General features: G+C 39.9%; 1 protein-coding gene across 2 annotated transcripts in view; it reads right to left on the bottom strand.

Moving 5' to 3' along the window:
- The window catches only part of MAP3K5 (mitogen-activated protein kinase kinase kinase 5), a 295,163-nt gene that overhangs the window by 23,221 nt on the left and 246,190 nt on the right, over positions 1–25,752 (bottom strand). The window contains exons 18-23 of one of the 2 annotated variants that reach the window (XM_056126083.1): positions 20,248–20,405; positions 17,261–17,438; positions 16,546–16,565; positions 11,669–11,850; positions 10,897–11,065; positions 3,091–3,276 (exon numbers count right to left, since the gene is read on the bottom strand). In XM_056126083.1, the coding sequence (XP_055982058.1) occupies positions 3,091–3,276; positions 10,897–11,065; positions 11,669–11,850; positions 16,546–16,565; positions 17,261–17,438; positions 20,248–20,405 (893 nt within the window). Of the gene's footprint in view, positions 1–3,090; positions 3,277–10,896; positions 11,066–11,668; positions 11,851–16,544; positions 16,566–17,260; positions 17,439–20,247; positions 20,406–25,752 lie in introns of both variants that reach the window. The other variant, XM_056126084.1, reaches the window with a different exon arrangement.

Below are 25,752 nucleotides of genomic sequence, written 5' to 3'. Positions count from 1 at the left end.
GTCCTGTTTTCGTAGGGTCCAGGTCTCTGGGGCATATGTTAGTGCAGGAAGAACGGTGGAGTCGAAAAGATGTGCCTAGAGCTGTAGGTTCTTTGTTCTCTTTATAACTTCTTCAACCCTCTTGAAGGCACGCCAAGCCGCTCTCTTCCTCCTGCACAGTTCTGGTGCCAAGTCGTTCCTCATGTTGAGTTCTTGAGCTATGTACATATAGCTGCTGCATTCGAGATATTCGTTCCGTTGACTGCAAATGGAATGTCAGAGACTAGTTCATTTTTCATGAACATCGTTTTGGTGAGATTCAGCTGTAGTCCGACCTTTCCACACTCATGGTCAAAATTGGCCAGCATTTGTGCTGCTTGGCTAATGTTTGGTGTTATTAGAACGATGTCATCAGCGAAGCGGAGGTGGTGTAGTTGTCAACTGTCTACCTTCACTCCCATTTCTTCCCATTCCAATCATTGCATGATGTTCTGGAGGGAGGCACTGAAGAGTTTCAGTGAAATGGTATCACCCTGCCAAACCCCTTTCTTGACATGGATGATCACTTCCTTGTGGAATGGTGAGATTCTAGTGGTGAATCCGTAATACAGCTCACAGAAGATCCTGATGTACTGAGTTTGTCTAGGGCTTCAATGACCATTTCCATCTTAACAGAATCAAAGACCTTCTTTAAATCAATGAACGTTAGACAGAGTGGCATCTTGAACTCTTGAGAATCCCAATGAGCTTGGTCACCATGTGGATATGTTCAATTGTGCTGAATCATTTTCGGAACCCAGCTTGTTCGCATGTTTGTCCTTCATCTAGTGTACTGCCTATTCTATTCAGGATGACTAGAGTGAACAACTTGTAGATGATAGACAACAGGCAGATTGGGCGATAGTTGCCAATGTCATGGATGTCTTCATCCTTGTACAACAGAACAGTCCTTCTGGTTTTCCATTGGGACAGAACCTTGCATTCATACAAGTAGCATGTGAAGAGCTAAGCCAGTGTATTGACAAGTACTGGCAGCAGACTCTTCAGGTGTTTGGGTCTGACCTTGTCTGAACCGGGTGCTGTACACCTCTTTACAGACGAAATGGTGTGTAGGATTTTGGAAGGGAGAATGTTGGGAACAACATATCCATCCTGCAGAATTTGGTATGTGGGCAGGAAGATGTGGCTATCAAAGAGATCTGAGTAGAAGTCATGGATAATGTTCTCCATTGCCCTTCTGGAAGATGTGATAGATCAATCAGGATGTCGAAGGGCAATCATCTTGGTCTTGTAGTTGGCGAAGGACAGGTGAGCATTGCGAATACTTTTCCCGGCTTCTGCCACATCGGTCAACACTGCTGCTCTTCTCTCTTTGAGGTCTTCCTTTATTGCTTCTCTGCACAGTTTTGCGAGCTCTGATGTTAGCTTGTGGTTGCCCGAGGCTCACGCCAAACCACATTGGCGATGAGCTCGAGAGTTTCCGAAGACAGGTGTCTTTTTGTGGTTCTCACACTCTCGGCATTCCTCACGCAGTCATGGAGGTGTTGAACCAGTCGATCGTATTCCTCGTCGATGTTATCAACGGTAGCATCTTCCCACATTGCCGCAATAGTACCAAAGAGCTCCCAGTTGGTGGTCATTCTGGGAGTTCTATTCTTAAACTTTGCAGTCCTTTCTCCCCGTTCTGTGAAATAGAATTTTGCACGAAGGAGAAGGTGGTCCAATCCTGTTTGGAATTTTGGGCAAGAACAACATCAGTCAGGCAAAACTGACGATTGAAAATGATGTGGTCAATTTTGTTGTAGAATTTTCCACCAGGAGACTCCCATGTCCAACGTTTAGATTCGGCCTTCTGGAACTGTGAGTTACCATGGATGGTCTTGGTCAACATGATAAACATGATAAACTTCTTGTAGAAGGTGTGGTCTTCTTTATAGAACTTCTCCAGCTCCATGTAGAACTTCTCAATTTCTTCTTTATCCTAGTTGGATGTTGGTGCATAGACGACGAAGATAGAAACTGCCGGCAGTGACTCACATCTATTCGAACGTAATCGTCTGATTTGGGTTGTTAGGCATTCGAATGAATCAATGCTCATGGCCAAGTTCATGTTGACAAGGACACCGACACCACCGATGCCTCTATTGTCGAATGTTCCGAGGAACAGTTCTCCAGTGTCAAAAATGACATGATGTGATCGATGCCCTCTAGTTTCGGTCAGACCAATGACGTTGTACTTGATCTTCTGAGCTTGCACCATCAGGTCCTCAATGGATGTTTCCGATGCCAGTGTACATGTGTTGAAAGTACAGAATTTGAATATAATTATGTAAAGTGCTTCTGTATTCATGTAATAGGCAATGGAGAACTCTCTTTAATTACCTACACCTTGTAGGAGGGTGGAGTGTGATCTAAAGCTTTTTGGTACTAAGTTACACAAATAGGACTCATTAAAAATAATGTGTATGACTTTGAAACAGGCTTTTGGAGAACTGGTTTCTAGTTTGTGTTCCATAGCAAAGCAGTATAAGAGACAAATATTCTCAGCGGTGTCTCTTGAGATCATGTGGAACTGTTTTTAATAATTTAGTGATGTCATGTACACTGAAATATGCTGCTGGGTAGAAAATTGTGGTTGTTTATTTAAAAAAATGTTTAAAATGTTCTCAAAACTACAGAAAAACTGGAGGGAATAAAAGAAAAATCAATGCTTTAATTTAGTAGTGACCATTTCAATCAGTATTGTTACAGTTCTCTCAAAGGCCACTAGATGGCATTTCCTATATAGAATTAGAAAGTGCTAACTACTCTGTGTTTTGTTGCTTAAATCATCAAAATCAATGTTTCCTACCACGATTTCATACCCACCAAGTTCAGCCACAGGTAATGTGTGTGTTTTGCTATTTTCCATGGTGTTTTCTTTTATATGTATATAACTTCAGAAAATGATAAATCTGACACAGGCAGACACAGGCAATATTCACACTCATCAACCAAAAAGAACAGAGGTCACTGAAATTATCAAAGAAAGCTATATAGCAAGATTATGTTTTGGCCTATTCTTCTGATGAATTTCTGCTAAACTTAATGGGAAAACATTGGCATACTTACGGCGTCTTGAAAACCGAAGAGCACCACCTGGACCTGACTAATGCCGTGACTGTCAAAGTCAAGCTCTAACTTCAGTTTTGAGAGCGTGGTAGCTATGATTTTTCTGTCAGTGGACCTCACAAATTCTCTGAGGCTTGCGATGAGGGTTGTGATGTGCTCCCATTTTAGTTTAGGCTCTTCAGATCCCTGTGAATAAAACCAACAACCCATCAGTTGATCTGTGCTAAACACATTCACCATAAACTTGCCATTGCCAAAACTTTAGCTGTGGAACTTGAAAGAATGGATGACAAAATGCTTCCTCTGAGGGGAAAACACTGTATTTGACTACATAGTTGTTCCTCCCTCTTTAAATAACCAGTCCTTGGGAGGAAAGATCCCAATGTTGATCCCAGTAGCCATCAGATATATAAAGCTTTATACAAAGAGGGGAAGATGGAGGCAATACAATTCTTGCTCTTTGAAAAATTTACTGGCAACTACAAATAAATTTAGGCAATATGTCACTGGATATCAAGTGCAAAGTCTTCCAAGAGAGAGAAATCACAAAACAGGGGCAAGAATATATCCAGTTATAAGAAGGGGAGCAAACGGAATTATCACAAATCACACAAATCATCCTGTTAGTCGTCGATTGCCTTGAGCAGGCCCCAGTAACGTCTCCTTCATCCTAGCCCTGAGATTATATTCAAGGCTCTTTAGGAGAATGAGACCCATCATTGTTACTGGTATTTGGCATATTGGCTACGCCACGGGGAGTTTGCCAGACTCTGCCATGTGGGCAGGCTACATTCGGTATTAAGTTGAGAACATTTGGCATGGATGCCCCCAAACAGAAAGAACATGACAGGCAGTCACAAGTTGCTGATCAAGAGAAAATATGGGCAAACTCCTTCCAGCTGAAGTATCTTGGAAGCACACTCTAGTGTATGTCTCTGTGATGTTCAGCTACACACATGGCTAGAATTCCTTAAGAGCCTCCCTCCCTCATTATGTACATCAGTCTACAATGGGTTTGAGGAATCATAATCCCCGAAGACACAATTTAACTCCAAAACCCTGAAGGTCAAATGTTAGATACTAAAGATCCAAATCTGGAAAGATCAGAATTTGAAATGTTAGAAATTCTGAGGGCTATGATCCTTATGTGTAAGTCAGGGTGAATATGGAGAATGAGAAATCTATGAGTGATATAAAACCCACGTGGTCATCAGTGGGTGCTCTGGCTGTCTAGTGGATGAGATCTGGGAACATGTCAGAGGTTCCAGTAGTTTGATGTGTCAAGCAACTTTGGGGCAAAGTGGAGAGCTGAGGGGCTCTTTCTAACTGTTACCATAAAAAATGAACAGCACTCAGGGCACTAATGCCAGGAAATATACTACTGACAAATAAAAGTACAGAAAGAGTTCATATTCTCAGTATTCTACCTCAGAGAACATGTTCTTTTCAAAAGCTCAAGATTACAATATGGACAGAATTAAAGGAAGCCTTTCTTAAGCAAAGTCAGAGGGAGAAAGATAAAGACAAAATGAACTCACTTCACACAGGAAACAAGGCAAGAACACAGAAAACAAACCCACAGACTGAACAGGGAATTGTACAAAAGAGGAAAAGGGGAGTATAAGAGAATGTTCTATGGACTACGGCAGAGGATCATGAGCACTTTGGTGGAAGGCATAGTGTACTCACATTGTACCCTAAACATATACATTTATACTCTTAGAAGCTAGTTTTTTTTTTTTTTTTTTTTGCTTTTTGGGTCACACCTGGCGAAGCACAGGGTTACTCCTGGCTCTGCACTCAGGAGTTACTCCTGGCGGTGCTCAGGGGACCATATGGGATGCTGGGAATCAAACCCGGGTCAGCTGCGTGCAAGGCAAACCGCCCTACCCGCTGTGCTATCTCTCCAGCCCCGAAGCTAGTTTTTTTTTTCCCCTTAAATTTTTATTGGTGAAACACCATGAGGTACAGTTGTAGACTTACAAAATTTTGTGCTTGGGTTTCAGTTATACAATGATCGAATACCCATCCCTCCATTAGTGCCCATTCTCCACCACCATCAGTCCCAGTATCCCTCCCACCCCCCTTCTTCCCATCCCACCCTACCACTGCGGCAGGGCATTCCCTTTTGTTATCTCTCTCCTTTTGAGTGCTGTGGTTTGCAAAAGAGACAATGAGTGGCAATCTTGTTTGGACTATAGTCTACTATCATCATGCATTTCCCATCCTGAGAGGAACCTCCCAACACCCTTTATTTGGTGCTCCCTTCTCTATCTGAGCTGCCTTTCCCCCTAGCGTGTGCAGCTGTCCTCAAAGCCATGGAGTAATCCTCCTGGTACTTATCTCGGCTATAGATAGACATAGAAAGATTGCATTCATCTGGGGGACATAAAGTAACAAAATAGGAGACTAACACCCAAGAACAGCCGAGATAAGTACCAGGAGGATTACTCCGAAGCTAGTTTTATATTGATAATGTAATAATTTATTTTAAAAAGTCATCAAAAAAGTTTCTGGGTATCAGTGCTTCCAGGATACTCTTTTTGGAATACTGACCTTTTTGTTTGTTTCCTGGGTAATTACTCTTGGCTCTGTGCTCAGGGATCACTCCTGGAAGAGTTTGGGGGAACATATGTGGTATTGGGGATCAAATCCAAATCATTTGTGTGCAAGACAAAGGTCCTACTCACTACACTATTTTTCCAGCCCCAGGATTGTGATCTTTCAGACCCCAGACTTTCATAACATGAGCCTAAAAAACCAAATAGGACTCATTTCAAACTCACATCCATCCTTGAACCACTCTACTCACCAGTGAGGCAATCAGTTCAAAGAATGGGCCAAATAACTATTTACATATTAAAAATTAATGTAGCACTGTAGCACTGTCCTTCTGTTGTTCACGATTTGCTCGAGCGGGCACCAGTAACATCTCCATTCTGAGACTTGTTGTTACTGTTTTTGGCATACTGAATACGCCACAGGAGCTTGCCAGGCTCTGCCATGTGGGCGGGATACTCTCAGTAGCTTACCTGGCTCTCCGGGAAGGGTGGAGGAATCGAACCCGGGCTAGCCGCATGCAAAGCAAACACCCTACCCGCTGTGCTATCCCTCCAGCCCATAAAAAATTAATGCGTTGTTTAAATAAATTTTCTGTGTCAAGCTGAATAATTTTCACACTGAGCAAGGAATATTGCTTCCATTGCTTTCCTTAAGAAAATATAGTTGATGTTATTTATCCTCATTTAACTTGAAGAAACAACAGGATTTTTATTATGCTCATTTCTATCTCATATTGAACATTTTGTTACTACATCATTAAAATTAAATTCCTCAACTGGGTTGTGAAAATTACAATTTCTAGGAGTCTATTAAAATTAAAGAGAAATGTACCATCAAGTTCTTTCTCTCAATACATTTTCATTTGGAAGCTCCTGTTTATGTTTTCAAGAGAAAAGATGATATTGAAAAGCTTGAAAGCTGTCATTAAGGGAATATTTTAAAATAAGACTGGGAACAATTACAAACTTTCTTTTCTTACCATGAACTAAATTACACCCAAAGTATGGATTCGAAGCAATATCATAATAACATGAAAATATGTTCAAGAAGAAAAATGAGAGCTATTCAGAATTTGGAAGCCTATCTTAGCAAAAATTCAGTTCTGTGACTGCCAGCAGTTAAAGAGCAAACGTTTTTTTGACATTAGCTTTGCCTCCAATACAGAAAAAAATTACATGTTGCTTCTGTGTTTTTGATGTTTGTGCATATCATTACTGTCAGAGGAAAACTGTCTACTTGGGGAAGTGTTTCTGTCCAGGGAAGTGTTTCTTAATTAAGGGGAGTCAGTGAAAATAGTGTAAATGGGGGGTGGGAGGGGGTAGGAGGAGGTGGGGGATATGACATGAACCGAAGAAGAGTTCCTTCTTCCTCTGGTAAGAACAGAGGAATCACAAGAAGGAAACAAAGTTGGAAGGGGGCCAAATTTGGAAAAATGTTAAGGAGCACTAGTCTAGTGTATTTCATCTCTGTATAGATTGTAACTTCCTTCTAATGCCTGTCCCCAAATGTTCTCCTTGTGGTTTTCTTCTTTTTTTTTTTTCTTGCTTCTTGGGTCAGACCCAGTAATGCACAGGGGTTACTCCTGACTCATGCACTCAGGAATTACTCCTGGCCGTGCTAGGGGGACCATATAGGATGCTGGGAATTGAACCCTGGTGGGGTCACATGCAAGGCAAACACCCTACCCTCTGTGCTATTGCTCCAGCCCCCTCCTTGACATGCCTTTCATACATGACGACCTGGGCTCTCAGGTGAGTGATTCAGCTTCAGAAGGCGGCCCTTGACCCTGTACCTTTCTTTCTCAAGCACACTTAATACCATCACAGATTCTTTTTTTCTCTTTTCTTATTAAACAACTGTGATTAACAAAGTCATTGATAGTGGAGTTTTAGGCACTGAATGTTTCAACATCAATCCCACCACCAATGTGCCTACACCCATTACTTCCCACTTTCTTCTTTGCCCCTTGATTTCTTTTCTTCCCTGTTCTCCTCTCTAAGCACTGGTGTCAAGGGTGATTTTGGCATCCCCCTTTCCTACAACACAAACTCATCCAGAATTCCACCAATAAGTGAGATTATCCTGCCATCACAGAATCTTTTTTTTTTTAAATGTAGGAGTACTGCTATTTATTCAGCCACTGGTTAGCTGATTGAATTGTGCATGAACTCCACCTTACTTTTTAAAATTTTTTTTATAAGTTTATTTATTGAATCACCGTGAGAGCAGTTACAAAGCTTTCGGATCTAAGTCTCGGTCATACAATGAAACACCCATACCTTCACCAGTGCCCATTCTCCACCCCCAACAACCCCAGTATGCCCCCATTCCACACCCTCCCCCTACCTGTGGGGCAGATGATTTCCACATTACTCTCTCTCTACTTTGATCACATTCAATATTTTGACACCAGACCCACCATTATTATTTGAGATTTTACCCCAACACTCAGATCTGCTGAAAAGGCAACAGTAGACAATTTGTTTTCTATTGCTGGTTATGAATAACATATGATGTCCATGGCTGCAGTAGTGGCTGCGTGATTTTGAAATTCCAAAATTTTAACACTTAAATCTGGAGAGATTTCTGCCAAAACCTGCTGGGTTCCAAGGTTTGATCCTGAGTCTCTGGGATCATGGCCGTTAAGCAGCTTGATCAGGAGCCAGAAAGGCCGTTCGTGAGCAATGACTTGGGGTCTCATTGGGGTGGGGAGGACAGGACTGGCTCCACCCCCATCCTGTGAGGCCCAAAATGTCTCATCACTGTGGGCCCAAACCTGACTGTCCAATGGCCTCTGAAGGATGATGGCCACCGAGCCGCCAGGGGGAAGCAGGCGGAGGTGCCATCACAGATTCTTATGCTAACTCTTTTAAACTTCCCCTAGAATGGTAAGTTATCTTTAGAAGGATTGCACACACTGAAAAATCTTTTGTGGGTTGGTTTGAGGTCTTGATCAAACATCTTCATTTTGGTTTTGTTATAAAAGATAGCTTAAATATAAAGTGTATACAGAAATGTATAATATAATAAAAATAATTATACCTGGTTATATAAAAGATAAAGGTATTAGGGTCATAAATAGCTTCCTGGGCTGAGCATGTGTTTGAACATGTGGGAGGCTCAAGTTGAACCCAAGCAAACCACGAAATGGTCCCCTGAATGCTGCTAGAGCAACTCTAAGCTCAGAACTTGAGGAAGCCCCCTAGTACTACCAGGTGTGGTTTAAAAAAGGAATAAAACAATAAATATATCAGATAACTGTTGTTAACTTGCTTGAAAATTATATCATAGTTAACAACAGTGAAACAATTTCCTTTATTATATCAATTTCTCATGATGTTAATAACTCCTTAGAGCAATTCTAAAAGGTAGATATAATCATTTCTTCTGTTTTATAGATTAGGAAATTCAGCCTCAGTAAACTCAAGACTTGTTCAAATTGCACAATTCTGAAGTGATGGCATCAGGCCTGAAACAGAGGCAAATTGAACCTGAGACCCATATCTCATCATTATAATTTACTGGCCCAATTAGCTGGAAGAGCAAGGCGTAAACAGGCTACCATTGAATCAGCACGCAATGCCACGAGAAAGAATTTATAGCAGCCTCAGCATTTCATCCAGAAGGATCCTTTCTTCCACTTTGACAGTTCTGAATTTGCATGACTCTAGTCAGCTGTTTCTAGTCCACCCTGTGGCTGCTCCGTGGCATTCATGATGAGCCTGTGAATGGATCAATTTCTAACATTTTCTATTTTTGTTTTTTGGGCCATACCTGGTGGCACTCAGTGATTACGCCTGAAGAGCTCAGCGAACCACATGTGGTGCAAGGAATTAAATCTGGGTCATTGGCATGCAAGGCACATGCCCTACCTGCTGTACTACTGCTCTGGACCTAATTTCTAGCATGTTCTTTCAGTTATCCTTTTATGGAGAACAGACAAGAGTCCTTAAACACTAGAATGAACAGACAATTGAATATGATTCACCAACTCCAAAATGCAAGGGCTGCCGCAGAGCCTTGCAGGACTGTGCTGGGGCTCTGACAATCCCAAAGTCAATTTCTATCCTGATGGACCACTGCCCAGAAGGAAGATAAAGAGAACTTCCAAAAAAGCAGATATATTACTGTAGAAGCAGTACTACGAGATGATTACAAAATTTAGATATTGGCTGGTGAGAGTACAGCAGGTAGAGCACTTGCCTTGTACCACATATGGTTCCCTGGTCACTGCTATGAGTGATACCTGGGCCCCTGAGCACAGCCACGTTTGGACCAAACATGAAACAAAAACAAAGGTTCAGATACTGGCCATATTCTAAGCATTTCTGACAAAAAAAAGGTACCTTAGTGGCTATGAAGTTTTCATTCTCCATAGTTAATGATTTCCTTTCCTTTACATTGCCCCATCCTGCGCGGCCCCTTCCAAACATTTCTTCCCTTGATTTAGGTTTCTCTTAGCACTTGTCACCAGGGAGGATAACAGTTTGTAAGTTACGAGCATAGATGCTGGAGCCACATTGTCTGGATCCTAGTCCTGATATCATCATTTAGGGTTGTCCTACACAGGCAAGTACTCATATGCTCTCTACAAAATGAGTTCACTCAAACAACTATTTCTGTAGTTCAACTGTTATGAGAAAAGATGAATATTATGAACAAAACCTGGTCCATAGAAAGTATTTCTTGCTATTACTATAATGTATTATATACTTATATTATAACTATATATAAAGGTAAAGGTAAAGGTAAAGGCCCTCCCGTTGATCGTCGATTTGCTTGAGCGGGCCCAGTAACGTCTCCATTGGAGACTTTGTTGTTACTGTGTTTGGCATATCAAATACTCTCGGTAGCTTGCCGGGCTCTCCGAGAGGGGCAGAGGAATTGAACTCGGGTCGGCCATGTTGGCCGCTTGTAAGGCGAAAGCCCTACTGCTGTGCTTTCTTCTTGGATCACACACAGTGATGCTTAGGGGTTACTCCTGGCTCTGCGCTCAGGAATTACCCCTGGTGGTGCTTGGTGGACCATATGAGATGCCAGGGATTGAACCCGGGTCTGCTGTGTGCAAGGCAAATGCCCTACACGCTGTGCTATCACTCTGGCCCCTACAACTATATTCTTAATAGGTCTTTTTTTTTTAATCATCATGAGCATTACAGCTTCTTCAAGTCTCTGTGTTGCCTGTGACACCTTCTCCAAGTTGTTGCAACAGTTAAAACATGTCAATTCTGTGAGAGGTTTTACCTGAACCAAAGATTCCATTAAGTTTCTCACGACTTTATCTTGGTCTTCTGTCAGGATCCTATGGAGGGTGGCCCGTCGTTCACTGTCCTTCCTCAGCATAAAGAATCCAGAATCTTTTTCTTCAGGAGAAGGCGGAGCACTGTGATCTTCAAAATTCTCATCTGGAATGCTTTAAGGATTTACATGTGACAGTTATCAACTGCATTAAAAATTTTTTTTGTTTTGGACTATATCCAGTGCGGTTCGGAGCTTATTCCTGGCTCTGCACTTGGGGATCACTCATGATGTGCTCAGGGGACCATATATTAGATACCAGATATTGAATCAGGCGTGGCTGTATACAAAGTAAGCATCCTGCCACTCTCCTGTCCCAAATTTCAGTTTTTTTTATAAAATGGCACACAACATCCACTTGATCCTGGAAAACACAGTTTGAACTATATGGGTTCATGTATACACCTGATTTTCCTGTGAACAAAGATGCTAATTTCCTGTATGGATAAAGTACAATATAGTAAATGTATTCTCTCTTTATGATTTTCTTTGAAACACTTCCTTTTCTCTAGTTTACATTATTGTAAGGACACAGGATAAACTGCATATAACACACAAATTATGTATTAACTCACTGCTTATGTTATTGGTATGACTTCTGGTCCACAGAAGACCAAAAGTCTTGGGGGAGTCAAAACTTATGGGGATTTTTTCCTGGATGAAGGTAGTTAGTTGTGCCTTATCTACTTCTGTTATTCCAAATCAGTCTGATCTTTACCCTAAAAAGAGTGTCCGTATTCCCTTGACATCCTTTTCTCCGCAGGACTTGGCTCTTGCTTTGAAGGAGAAGGGGTCCACCTTGAGTTCCGTGTCGGGAGAAACAGAGCCATACTCACTGCTGCTGCTTGTGTCCTCCACCAGGACAGGTACCGGCAAGGAAATGCTCCTCAGATACTCTGCCGGGGTACAGAAAAGAGTTAATACTTTTAAAAGCATACACATACTGACACACCTATTAAGATACAGCAATGCCATTTGCCAAATGTTTTGTTCAAGTGAGTAGTCAAGCTTAGCTGCATCAGAGATTGGGCATAGCATTCTGACTGCTTCAATGTTCAACAGAACCCTTACAGGGCAATGCAAGAAACAATGGAAAATGTGCCCAGCATAGCAGACTCAGAGTTCTGAGTCTTCATGTTTATGGATAACTGACTTAGAAGGTCATTTATTGCTTCATTTTTACAGGTACAAAATAAAGGCTCAGATGAACAATTTTTAACTTTTTTCCCCACAGAGGAGAGTGATAAAGCAAAATAGAATGGGCCAAAGCCACTGATAAGTGGAATAAATTGAGCGAAATATTTATTGGATTTGGCACATGGATCTCACTGAGGTCTAAGGAGCTAAGGAGCAGATTCAATGATCAATGAATGAATCCCTGCTACTAGATTCAATATAGGGAAAACATAAAATTGGTGGAATAAAGAGGTGTAGAATAGGTGGAGAAGAACTACCAAGGTACTGCTATCTACTCTGAGACTGGTGATACTGTGGTTCAAGAACTGAAGCTGTAATGAGGAGAATAAAAGCTGGGGGATGGGGCGGGAATTAGCTATTGAGGCAATAGGTAGCATCAGAGGGAAAGATTACCTCACATCAAACAAAAATATAAGAACATGTGTCTGCATATGGAGAATACCTGGAGACGCTGAAGTTGAAAAAGACAAGGGAGTACGAGATCTAGAAACCAAGCAAGTGGTTGAACTTCTCTATGAAAATGGATACTTTCTCCAGAGTAAAAAAAGAGAAAGGATACAAAGAAAACTTAGGTGCTAAGGAAGCTAAGTTTATATTTCTGTGGTGGAAATATATTCAAATACATTCCTGATGTTTCTAGCTTCTCAGGTTATAGGAGACTTCCTAGGAAGTCTGGAAATGTGGCATCTTTCTGGGAAGAGCATCAAATCTTAATCATTTCCAGAGGAGCATGATGACAGTTTCTGGGTAGCACAGAGACACAATTCTCTTGAGACTAAGCTCAGATACATGAGGGCTTGGAGCTTTATATAATGCAAGAGGACAGTTTGGCAGGATTCCCAATCCCTGGAAGTCACGAAACTAATGTCTTATCAACTACCAAGGAGCTGCTCTCTGCTCTGAGACTGATGGTGAAGTGTAAATGAGCCTGGATGAGCTGCTCAAAGGATGAATGCCTCTGAGGAGGTCATTCTCATTGCTCCATTTTAAGGGCTCTAGGAAGAGTGAAAGTGAAGTGCAAAATTCTGTATGAGATGGATTTACAAAGGGATAGACTGAGAAGAAGGTAAGTGGCCACTCTACGGGATTCAGATTGCTAATAGGAAATATGTAGGGCAAGGAAGTGGCTCTAACTTCAGGGAACTGGGTATATATTCTTGTTGTGGGAAGGTGAGAATTTTAAAATTCCCTCAGTTCATCATAGCAATACATGAGATCTGGGGACCTTCAAGATTCCTCACAATCCATGACCATCTAGAGAAAAAGCCCAGGCACAACAGAGTCAAAAATTTAACTTACCTATGGTCGACAATTACTCAAATCTCAAATAATGATCCTAACACTGTATGAGTATGAAAGTTATCCAGGCTGACTAAAATACAAATTCCAGGTTGTAGCTCTAGATTCTAAGAAAAGCCAGTGTAGCCATTCTGTAGCTAGGAGACCTTGGGGAAGTGAAGATGATTCCCTGATTGAGAGCAATGGATGCTCTCTTGATTTGTACACACAGCATGACTGGAATGAAGTCACCTACCTGGCCATAGACACAGAGTTATATGACAAAGTGTATTAGGAAAAGTAAGGTTAAGTAGAGGCTAAAGGAATGTGCCTATGTGCACCAACAAACAGGTAGTGGAGAGAGGGAGGGGATATTTATGACTAGGAAGAAGTTGCTGGAGTACTGTCCTTGATGCCTTAACGCAGAGGCAAGGTTGAAGTGTTGCGGACACCCAAAGATGTCTGCTTCCCATGTCCCAAGCCATCAGCTTCCAGCAATAACAAGACTAGTTAATTTATGTTATTCTCTGAAAATGTGAGGTTTCCCCAACGAAGAACAGCCAAAGAAGTTGGGATCTGGGGCACGCCACTGGGCCCAGCGACCTCTAGTGGTCAAGGGGCTGTGCCAGGGAACCCACCCCCCTCTCTGCCTTTTAAGTATATGAACTACACACAGACAGAACTCCTGGGGGTTGGGACAAACTAGGACCAGGCCAAGAAATGCTCAGACCAGTGGTATGGGCCTATAAGTTTGGTGCTTAAGTTTGTTGGAGTTCAAGAAGGTCATCGGGTCACATCAATTAGTGTTTGAGAGACCCATGCAGTGCTAGGATAGAAACTTGTGGTTCTGCAAATGCAACACATGTGCTATAAAACTTGAGCTAGTCTCCCCAGACCCAGAAATTTTAATTTCAAAGAAATATTCCAAGTGTTTTGTGAAAGTAGATCTGTGTCTGTCTGAGTCACTTCTATATTCTCAGTGCTAAACATGGACTAGGAGGTTAATAAATGTTACTGAATGAATGCCATAAAATAAATAATCTTGACACAACTCACAAAATGAACCACCAGTAACTGCATTGTGAAATATCATAGTTACTAACCACGTGTGGTGATTTAAATGAATGCTTAAATACAACAAAAATTAAAATTTAGTATCTGTCCTGGTAGCACTGTGGGCCAATGGACAAACTGCACCTGGCTCCCTGTCCTACTCTATATATTTAACTCATGTTTACCCTTATTCGTCACAATCCATCCTATTGGATCCTTGAAACTATTTTCACAATTAAAATGAATTTTTTAAAAAGAGGAGACTATCAACAAGAAATAAAACAACCACCTTATGAAGTACTATCTCACCATATGACCAATCTAATCTTTACAATATTTCCTCCCCCCCCACCCCCCCACCTCCATTCTAAGCAGGTAGTTTAACCCAGCATTTTTCAGTCATGGCTTAATATGGCTCCCATTATGTCCAAGGGGGCCACAGGTGAAAATTGCATAAATTGCATAAATGGGAAAAAAGGGTACGAGATTAGGGAACCAACCAATAATTGGGGTTGGGTATAGTAAGGAAGCAAGGTCAAAATGAGGCCATGATTAGAACAAGGTTGAGAAAACATTTGTCTAACCAAACCTAATGAGCATATGAGATGTCAGAGGTAAACCATATTTAAGGTCAATTTGGTTAACAAGTGAACCTATTTCTGATTCCAATACTTCTCCTCTTAGTTCTGACTATCAAATATTATGATTCTATTGTATCTTATGTGATTTAGATGCTAAAACCAGAGCAGAGTCCAAAAATGCTCTCAAATTAGCCAGAAGATGGAGGAGGAGAATCCTGTAGCAAATGCAGCTGACGCATAATTCAGCAGACTGGCACTTCCATCTCCTGTTCGTCCTAAGGCACAGGTTTCTACAGAAGATCTGTGGGCAGAACTGTTGGCTCATTATCTCTCTCCTATCCTGCTAAGGCCGTACAGTGAGTTCCACAATTCAAATGTGCATATGAGGGGAATTTATTTCCTGCAACAAAAACCAACCTCGTAGAAGAGATAAAATCAACATGGACTGAGCTTCTGGGCATGGGTTCAGGCTTTTTCAGTTATGTTTTTATTTCGTTTTGAGAAGGAAATCTGTGAAGTAGGTAACTGTTACCAGCAGAGAAGGCTAGATGAGATCATCAACTGGTTGCTGAGCACTTACTTAGAATGTGGCTCTGCCAAGGTCAGAACTGACTTCTAGGTGACCCTCACATCAGTGCCCCTTTTATGACAGAAAAAAGCAGGCTGGTCAGAAAACTGAGGAGAACTCAAGGGATTACTTCAGGAAAATGGAATGACTGCTTGCCAGAGTACAGGCTGCTTGTTTTAAAAGGAGAAAGGCAAGGAGGCTTTTCTCCCTCTAAGCTTTCTCTGACTCTTAGAAGTGAAGAAAAAAAAACCCGAAGAGGTTTTGATCAAGAAGCCCCAACAACAGATCTCTACTCAGATGGCTGGCTTTTTGGGGTTTCCTGAGGAACATAAAATTGCCTGCCCCTGCCCCCCTGGTCCACGTGGGAGAATTATTAGTAAGCTTTCAAGAAACATTAAACCTAGGAAAACTCCAAAACCAAGTTAATTTCTTGAATATTTTTTGAAATGCAACAGTTTATTTTCCTAGAGCAGCTCTACCTCAAATGTACCTTTATAATTATAAAGTTCACCAGTAATAAGCAAAAGTCACAATTACTCCTGACAATTAAAACCAGAGTGAACATTAATCCCAAAGAAGACACAGGAAAGTATCTGGCATTGATATTTTGCACAGGAATCTATTAGGTGTTCAGTGGACTGCTAGATAAGAAAACAGGGGCCACAGTCAAATGCAAGATTTCAAAAATATAGCTACAATCCTGAATTGGGGGGAGAACAATTTAAGCCTGTCACATAGAAGACAAAAGTTTTTGAAGAAATTTAGCATAGTCAGGGTTGTTACTACTATATCTTTTGGTACCAGAGGCTTACATGGAAGTCAGGAACCAAGAATAAAGAAATCTGATGGAAAAATCTAGAGCGTATCACATGGTATACCAGGCTTCAGTTCAATGGGCAAAATAAAAATAAACTCACCATTTGATCCAGCTGAAAGAACTGTGGGAAGAAAACAGCAACATAAGCACATATTGGGTTTGTTGTTAAACTGAGAAATCAACAAAAAGTGAATGCTTCAATGGATCAATTTCCTTTCCAAATATTCAATCTGCCCATCTAAACACCAAAAGGCTAAACAAATACACCATTTTATTGATTTTACTTTATAAATTTTAAAGAGTCAAGATAAATGATTACATAAAAATTATATTCTAATAGTGTTATTTTTTATAACTGGAATCCTCTTTATTCATGGGATGTTAATCATTCAAAAAGATATTCTCTATGGGTCACTTAATATTAAAAGACATAATGTCTAGAAGGCTCGAGAATTTGTACTGTTAAACTCTTGAGCTTAATCCCATTAGTGGTAATTTAGTTTCAGCTCTAAAAAGTTGTATATCACCACTTCTATAATTTAACTTTTCTGTCAGAAATTCTAAAACTACATATGCTAAAATATTAGCCACTGACCAGCCATATGATTAAAGATTATTATGCACTGAGCCCTAATATTTGTGAAATTCAGATTTGTGACACAGTTTCTGGTAGTGAAACTAAATATCTAAGAACACTTTGATAATATTTATACTGAATATCAGTAAACAGATTATCTTCCTTTGGAAAAATTTCTAATTTTAAAAGCTTAGGATTCAGTGACTCTGATCCATATTCTTTTCAGTACAATCACATACCTGAAAGCTTAGGTTGTGTCTTTTTCTTTTTGCTTGAGACTTTTAAGAATTCATCAATAAGTAAGTCATTAGCACAGGCTCTTTTGTCAGGGTCTGGTTCAAAACATTTTAATATGAACGCCTTGGCTTCTGCTGACATGGACTCTGGGATCTCTGGGTGGACTTTAAACATCCCCACCTAAGACAGAGTACAAAGTGACTTTTGAATAACTATATCATTGCATGAGCAGAGCAAACTGTGTACATGAGTCCAGAAGAGTAAGACTCTGTAATATGCAGACTCATGGTTTTTGCTGAAGTGAAACAGAATGTAATTCCATAAGTTATAGGAAGCTTCCAGAGTGCTATATAACTTGATCAATATATAGACAAAATAATTTGCTTAAGAGACAGAACAGAACTATGAAGTAATAATTCAGTTCTCAATGCTTTAGCACATGAGCATACTTCAAAAAGGAGATATTTTTAGTTGGTACCATTAGTTTACTAATATAACTGTGGGTTAAGAGTTGTGTCTTGATTTTTCCACTGAATCCTCCCAACAACCCAATGGATTAAATATTGTCTCTATGAAGAACTAAGGCTAAGAGGAATGAGGTGATATGATTATAGAAAGACAGATCTAGAATCTGAACCCAAATTAGTTTGGCTTAAAGCTTTTGTTCCTTCCCCAGTGTCATAATTTATGAATATTTTCCTAATCTCAAATCAACATTGATAGAGAAATTTAAAAACACTTACAACAGGTAGGGCGTTTGCCTTGCATGTGGCCAAGCTGGTTGACCTGGGTTTGATTCCTCTACCCCTCTTGGAGAGCCTGGCAAGCTACCGAGAGTATCTTACCCGCACGGCAAAGCCTGGCAAGCTACTCATGACGTATTCGATATGCCAAACACAGTAACAACAAGTCTCACAATGGAAACATTACTGGGTCTGCTCGAGCTAATCAATGAACAATGGGAGGACAGTGCTACAGTGCTAAATTGAATTGTATTCCTATAAAAATCAGATTTTTCTTGCCATTGCTACCATTCTAATAACTTTTTCTTTTTTTTTTTAATCTTTGTTTTTGAACCACACCCAGCAATGCTCAGGGGTTATTCCTGGCTCTGCACTCAGGACTGGTGGTGCTTAGGGGTTCATATAGGATGCTGAGGACCTAATCTGGGTTGGCTGCATGCAAGGCAAGAAATGCCATACCCACTGTACTATCTCTCCAACCCTCCATTCTAATTTGTCAACAATTTATTCATGTATTTGGTATACAAACTTTCTAATATTTTTACTATATTTACATAAATTTGTTGCAAAATTTATGTAATAATCAAATTACATACATTTTAATAGTCTATAATAAATAATTATGGAATCTTTACCACATGTCACTGTTGTAAGAGCTTTGAACATATATCATACTTCTCAAAATATTTAATATTAGGTATAAGCTTTCTTTATTATTTTGTTTTCTGGTCACAACTGACTGTTTTGGGCTTACTCCTGAATCTGCTCTCTGAGATCACTCCTAGAAGGACTGCACCCAGATACCACTCCTGGGGGGAATTGAGGGACCAGATAGTTTGCTGGAGACTAAACCTGGGTTAGCACATGCAAGACAAACACCTTTCCTGCTATTCTACATCTTCTGTCCCTATACTATTTTTATACTCAGAAAAAGATGAGGAAAGAGGTTTAAGGAGGTTAAGTAGTTGACTCAAAATCATGAAATAGTTTGATTATGTTGGGCATAGATTCAAAGAGGATAAATGAGTGTGTGAGTCTATGCTGTCTCATCTAGAGTCCTTTGCATAATAATCACTGCCTGGATGAGCAACAGTGCAACATTTCAGAGTGAAGTTTGGATTTGCTACAAACCTGAAGAGTGGCTAAGAAGAGAAAGATACCCATTCAAGTCAAGAAAAATGTGTCTTGGGGCTGGAGTGATAGTGCAGCAGGTAGGGCATTTGCCTTGCACGCAGCCAACCCAGGTTCGATTCCCAGCATCCCATATGGTTCCCTGAGCACCGCCAGGAGTAATTCCTGAGTACAGAGCCAGGAGTGACACCTGTGCATTGCCAGGTGTGACCCTCCCCCCCAAAAAAAAAGAAAAAATATGTGTCTTTTAGCAGTTCTCATTGCTCTTTCAATTTGATGATAGTGATTTCTCTATCAGCAGTACCCATCTGATTATATTCAGGTTTAAACCAAGATTGTGCAAAAGTCAAAGGCTTATTACATATCAAAAGCATACATTCATAAATACTTGCTAGCTACACATTTGGCAGCAGAGAAAGGACCAAAAACTGTCCATCTGACTTGGAAAATGACACCTAGGAGCCTTCTTGTTGTCATTTTAAACTTTCCTTTTTTGGCACTGGGGCAGGGAGAACCACAGAGACTTTATATTGCAGATCTATGTCCCCTGGGCTCTCTCAGGCTATTTCCATATCAGGCACTCCTATATTAGGAGGTGTAACTGCTTCTCACTTCCCAAAAGTATTACTAACAGGCAAATTAACATGCTAGAAAAGTAGTTAAGAGTATACAATTGATGTATTAAAATAGCAATACATAACTTTTAAATCTGCAAACTATTATCAGTGAAAAGTAAAAAAAAATGTATTGCCTTAATTTATTACTATATGGAAAAGAACTGCTTTCTTGAAGATTTTCAGACTGTTTCATATATTGTTTAAAGGATGTTCCATATAGCAACATTAACTTATACTGCACTAAGAAAAGTTTATGGAGAGGAAGAGACACTGGATCTTACTTTATGGCTAATAAAACTGAGGCAAAGACATCCTCAGTGTGAGACCGAGGCACTGATTCTAAGGGGTGTGAGTATTCTTGAACATCAATGTGCTGTCTAAGCATGTTTACTGGGCTTTGCTTACAAAAATCTGGCATGCACTATGAAAAGCTTGCATGTAGCAGTGAAAAGGTCTCTTTATTGTGATTGGAAACATTTAAGACATATGAAATGTGACCTTGAACATAGCTGCTTGTGGTTCTCCCAGTTCGTAAAAGGGTGGTTTCCCTGTGGCCATTTCAATGATCGTGCAGCCCAAAGACCAAATGTCCGCTGGTTTCCCATAGCCTCTTGGTCCTTTATCTATTATTTCTGGTGCCATATATTGAAGGGTACCTGTAAATAATTTAAACATTGTTACTTTAAAAAGAGAAAACAGATGACTATTTAATAACAGTTCCAATTTCTCAACAACTTGAAAAATGTGATTCAGGGCTGGGAAGATAATTCAATGAACTGAACACATGCTTTGCACGCAAGAGGCCTGGGTTTGATCCCCAGTACTGCATGGTCTCCTGAGCACCACCAGAAATTACCAAAGTATAGAGCTAGGAGTAGCCCCAGGTCACTGCTAGGTGTGGCTCCAAAATAGTATAATTTTTAAAATTAAAACTGTAAATGAAAGATTCAGATATTAACATCTCTTCTGTTTTTGATCTTCAGTTTTCTCCACTGCTGATAAAACTAGAAACACCTGTTTTGGTTTTTGTTTTGTCTTAATTTTTTAAATTTTGGGTTTTGGGTCACACTTGGCAATGATTAGGCCCTACTCCTGACTCTGTGTTCAGAGATCACCCCTGGAGATGCCCAAGGGATCATATGGGATGCTGTGGACCAAACAGGTAGGTTGTGTGAAAATTAATACCCTAACCACTGGACTATCTCTCTGGCCCCAGAAATAGCTGTTTTATAATGCTCTTTTGACCAGTCACCTATAATAGATTTTGGTTAGCGACTCCCAAATGACTTACTAATATCACCAGGTCATTAATGATACTTTCTTATTTTTCAAATAGCAGAATATTATTAAGGCATCATTTCACTGAAACCACGTAGAAAATTCTAAAAATTAGTCTTTGAGAATAATAGAAAATGCATCAACACATTTTCCATGATCAGTTTTTCAAATACATGAAGACTCCTAATATATACCTGCCTATCATATATTATACCATAATTTCCTGGAGCGATAGCACAACGGGTAGGGCGTTCGCCTTACAAGCGGCCAACATGGCCGACCCGAGTTCGATTCCTCCGCCCCTCTTGGAGAGCCCGGCAAGCTACCGAGAGTATTCGATATGCCAGACACAGTAACAACAAAGTCTCCAATGGAGACGTTACTGGGCCCGCTCGAGCAAATCGACGATCAACGGGAGGGCCTTTACCTTTACCTTTTAATTTCCTGGAAAAACATAGGTCACTCATCCATTTCCTTAGAGCTTTGTTTATTAATTCTCAAACTGAATTCCTAATTCTTTAGTTTTCATTATTCATCATAAAGGCTGGAAGAGTCTTAATGACAATATTAAAAATGTCAATAATTTTTGTTATACTTCATTCTGTATTAAAATAAATCAAGTTTCTGTTATGTGCCTCTAGTCCATGGAATATCAGGCTTAACAGGTTGTGAACCATTAAATGTGAACCATTAGACAGTTACCACGTAGTGAAGAATATTATTTTTAAAAAGGCATGAGATTTATTTGTCACTTGGTATCAGAGATGAAGGGTATGGTATAATGGAAAACACATTAAATATGGAATCAGGAATTCTTGGTTCTAATTCTGGTCTGGTAAACCCTAGATAAACTTTCAACTGCATTTATCTCATTGACCCAAACAGGAAGTCTCTAATACCCCTGGACTTATTTCCCAAAGCCCAGCAGCAATGAGTCAGAGTATGAACAGGAGTAGATTATAGTGATCCTTCACTGCTGATATAATCAGCAAACAGGAATCCATCCAAGATGCCATGTTGAATGATTTCAAGTCTTGAGGAGTTTTCCCAAAGAGCTAGTTAAGTATTTTCTTACTCATAACTAAAGTGATAGAAATTTTGATATAGACAACCTTTTATGTTTCATGCATAACTTACTGGTAAAAACTGCTAAACAAAATTCCTCTAAACTATTTCTATGAAATTCACCATTATAGGTGATGAAAAAAACTATTCACAAAAATACACAAAACTGTATTTTTTTTCTTAAGTACTGTCATCTTTTATTCTGCTATTTTATTTATTTTATTTTTTTACTCTTAAGACCTCATCCTTACAGGGCAGTAGCTCAAATTGAAGTTCACATATAATGTACATTTCTGATCTCAGTTTAAAATGGCTACACTATTAAAAGAAATAGTTCTACTTGGCCAAAAATTTTAAGACTTCTCTTCATTTATAGCTTCCCACAAATTCTGTTATGGCATAAATTAAGCAAAAAAAAATTTTAAAAATTTATTTGTTGGAGTCTTTTTGTTTGTAAGTTAAAATGGATTAATTTAGTCTGTAATTACTATCTGAGTAAGAATTATCACTGATAACTAGTGGGATTAAAAATTAGAATTAAAGTAATACCTTAATAAATTACATAATATTTTAATTATTCAGATAATATTTTAAGTATGCTATCTACCATTTGCATCCAATTAACTCACAGAGAGCATCTGCCAGAAGCTTGGGTTTTTTTTTTTTTTTGGCTTTTGGATCACTCCTGGCCATATTCAGGGGTTATTCCTGGCCCTGCTCTCAGGAATTACTTCTAGCGGTGCTTGGGGGACCATATGGGATCAAACCTAGGTCGATCATGTGTTAAGGCAAATGCCTTACCCACTGTACTTACCACTCTAACCCCATGCCAGAAGATTTTAAAAATCAGATTTAATCATATTTATGTCTGCTCCTCCCCACACCAAAAATATGTAACCCAAGAATATTTTATAGAAAGATATTTATGTAGTCAGATAATAAAGATGCAAGCCAATCATACTAATAGCCTAAGGAAAACAAGTATCAGTATTATCTTCAATGCCCAAACCTAGTAAGTCTGTCTTTCAAAGTTATTTTCAAATTCCTTTGCTGTTGTAATAACTTAGGGAGGTTATACCTTCCAATAGTTTGAAATTTACATTTGAATGTCATTCATTAAGCAGATCTACAATTAGATATAACAGGATACATTCTGAGAAATCATTGAGCAACTTTGTGTGAATGTTACAGAGTACTTACACAAATTTGATGTAGCCTGCTCCATACCGAGACTACATAGGACAGACTACTGAGAACACCAATGAACATGTTGCTTGTCAATGGCTAAAACAGGACATGTTAAGTACCGTGTTACTCTATTAAGAGTCTACTATGGCTCAAGCACTGTTATAAAAAATTTAGATTAGAGCAATAAAGAAAGATAGATAACCTTGGCTTCATGGATTTTAATATTTTGGTAAGAGATACAATAAAACCATAAGCATGGTAAGTACATAATATGTTGTTAGAGACTTATGAGAAAAAGGAAGGAAAGAACAAAAAAAAAAGAGTGGGAAGAGAGGAAAGCCCAGAGACATGTTAATAAGGTAGTCCCAGCAGGCCTCACTGAGAGGACACCAGTGTGAAGGCTTGCAGGAGGAAAGGGATATGGCCATACACAGAGCTGAGAGGCAAGAGCAGAACTAGGAGAAAGCAGCATGAATCAAGCGCTTGCAGAAGACCCTGCCTGGGGTAATGACGGAAATGCAGAAAGGTCTCTACTTCTGTAAAGTGAGTGAGCAAGGGAAATGGGGATGAAAATATAGAGACTGTCTTGGATAAGAGCCTCACTCACCACTGAAAGGACTATTTATCCTGAATGACAAAAAAACGTCACTGGCTTCTCTGAAAGACACTGGATTGTTTATGACTTAAAGGGATCCCTCTGCTGTGGGATAGAAAATAGAGTAGGGGGTGAGAGGAAGCAGGGATGTCAAATAGGTGAGAGGGGTGATGGCAGTGGAAGCAGTGAAAAATAGGTCTAGTAGGGGCATGTTTTGAAGGCAGAATCAAAGGTTTCTTTGATAGATTGAACTGGAATGTGGAAAAAGAGAGATGCCGCGAATAACTAAGTCTAGGGGGGTCATCCACAGAGACAAGGAAGAGTGTGGGTGGAACAGGTTTGGGAAGCAGAAAGTTAATTCCATTTGGCGTGTTGAGTCTAGTTAGAATCACAGCTTCCTTACTGGCTTTGTGATCGTGTTAGTTAACCTCTTTGAACCTTAATTTCCTCACCATAAACTGGGAAAATGGTGCATGATCTAAGGTCTATGATCACCATAGAATTTCAATGTGTAACTTATGTAAAGCCCTTTACACAATCACATATACAGTAAGTACCCCATAAATGGTAGTTCCTGCTACTTTGTTCTCAGAAAAATACCAAGAGGAAAGAGATCAAGGTCCTTAAACTTAGCCAACGAGAGGCTAAGAACTCATGACTTAGTTGGTGCCAAGGTAATGCCAAGAGGTTTGCATACTGGGATCCTTAGGATCATGGCCAGTCAGACCAGGGCACATCCAGCACAGGTGTCACCCTCACAAGAAGCCTTTGCAAAGAGTACAAGCAATGGGCTCAAGGGGAACAGTCTACTGCAATTCTTTTTGGAAGATTATAAAAGAAAAATGTTTTCAAGATTAGCAGAAGATATGAAATTAATATTCACCAAATAACAAATCTGAGAGGAGGGATTTCCCCTCATAACGTATTAAGTCTAGAACATCTCTGCTGTTGGTGCATTGTATTCCTGAAACTCTTATTATTTGTATGCGGGGAAGGGGTTGGGTGGTACTCAGGGTTTAATCTGGCGGTGCTTGGGGGACCGTATGCAATGTCAGCAATGGAAGAAGGGTGAGCTGCACATAAGGTAAGCGCCTTTACCCCTACACTAGCTCTCCAGCTCTGAAACTCTATGATTAACAGTATTGTAAATCATGGTGCCTAAATAAAAGAGAAGAAGAAAAAACAAAATGTCTCTTGCCAAGGCGAGAGACCACCACAAGAGAAACATAAAAACTTACATTTGCCAAAAGGTTTGAATTGCTTTTGTGCAAAGTAAAACAAAACATTCACAATATGTTAAATTCTGTATCCTAAAGTACCAGTTCTTTGAGAGTAGGAACTGAGTCAGAGGAGTTGCTGACTAAAGTTCTGAGGAAACAGAACTTTTTTTCTTTCTCTTCTTTCCCCCTCCCAGGTAGCCAAGGCAGGCACTTTAGATGGAGAGAAAGATGGACTAGGGCAAAAGGTCAAAGTGAAGAGCAGCTGAAAAATCTGAATTTTATCATATCCAGATTGCTGTGATTTCTGGCTGTAGTCTCCTTTCCCTCTGTTTCCTTATCTATAAAATAAAGGTACCTCACAGGATTCAGAAAGGGGGACATCTGGCTCTTATTCTCTATGTTATACTCAGGAGTATGTTTCCCCCACTTAACAAAATCTCTCTCCTCTCTGATAATGAATGTGGGAACTTAACTCTTCATGATAACTTAACTCTTCATGATACCCGACACACTACCGAATGTAAACTGCCCACACGGCAGAGTCTGGCAAACTCCCCGTGGCGTACCCAATATGCCAAATACCAGTAACAATGACGGGTCTCATTCTCCTAACCCTGAAAGAGCATTGAATATGGCACTTTTTAAAATCTCAGGGCT

The sequence above is a fragment of the Sorex fumeus genome, unplaced genomic scaffold (assembly GCF_029834395.1).
Source record: "Sorex fumeus unplaced genomic scaffold, SorFum_2.1 ptg000061l, whole genome shotgun sequence".
Taxonomy (NCBI): Eukaryota; Metazoa; Chordata; class Mammalia; order Eulipotyphla; family Soricidae; genus Sorex; species Sorex fumeus.
Note: the sequence above shows the minus strand (reverse complement) of the source record. Positions and strands in the feature narration are given on the sequence as shown.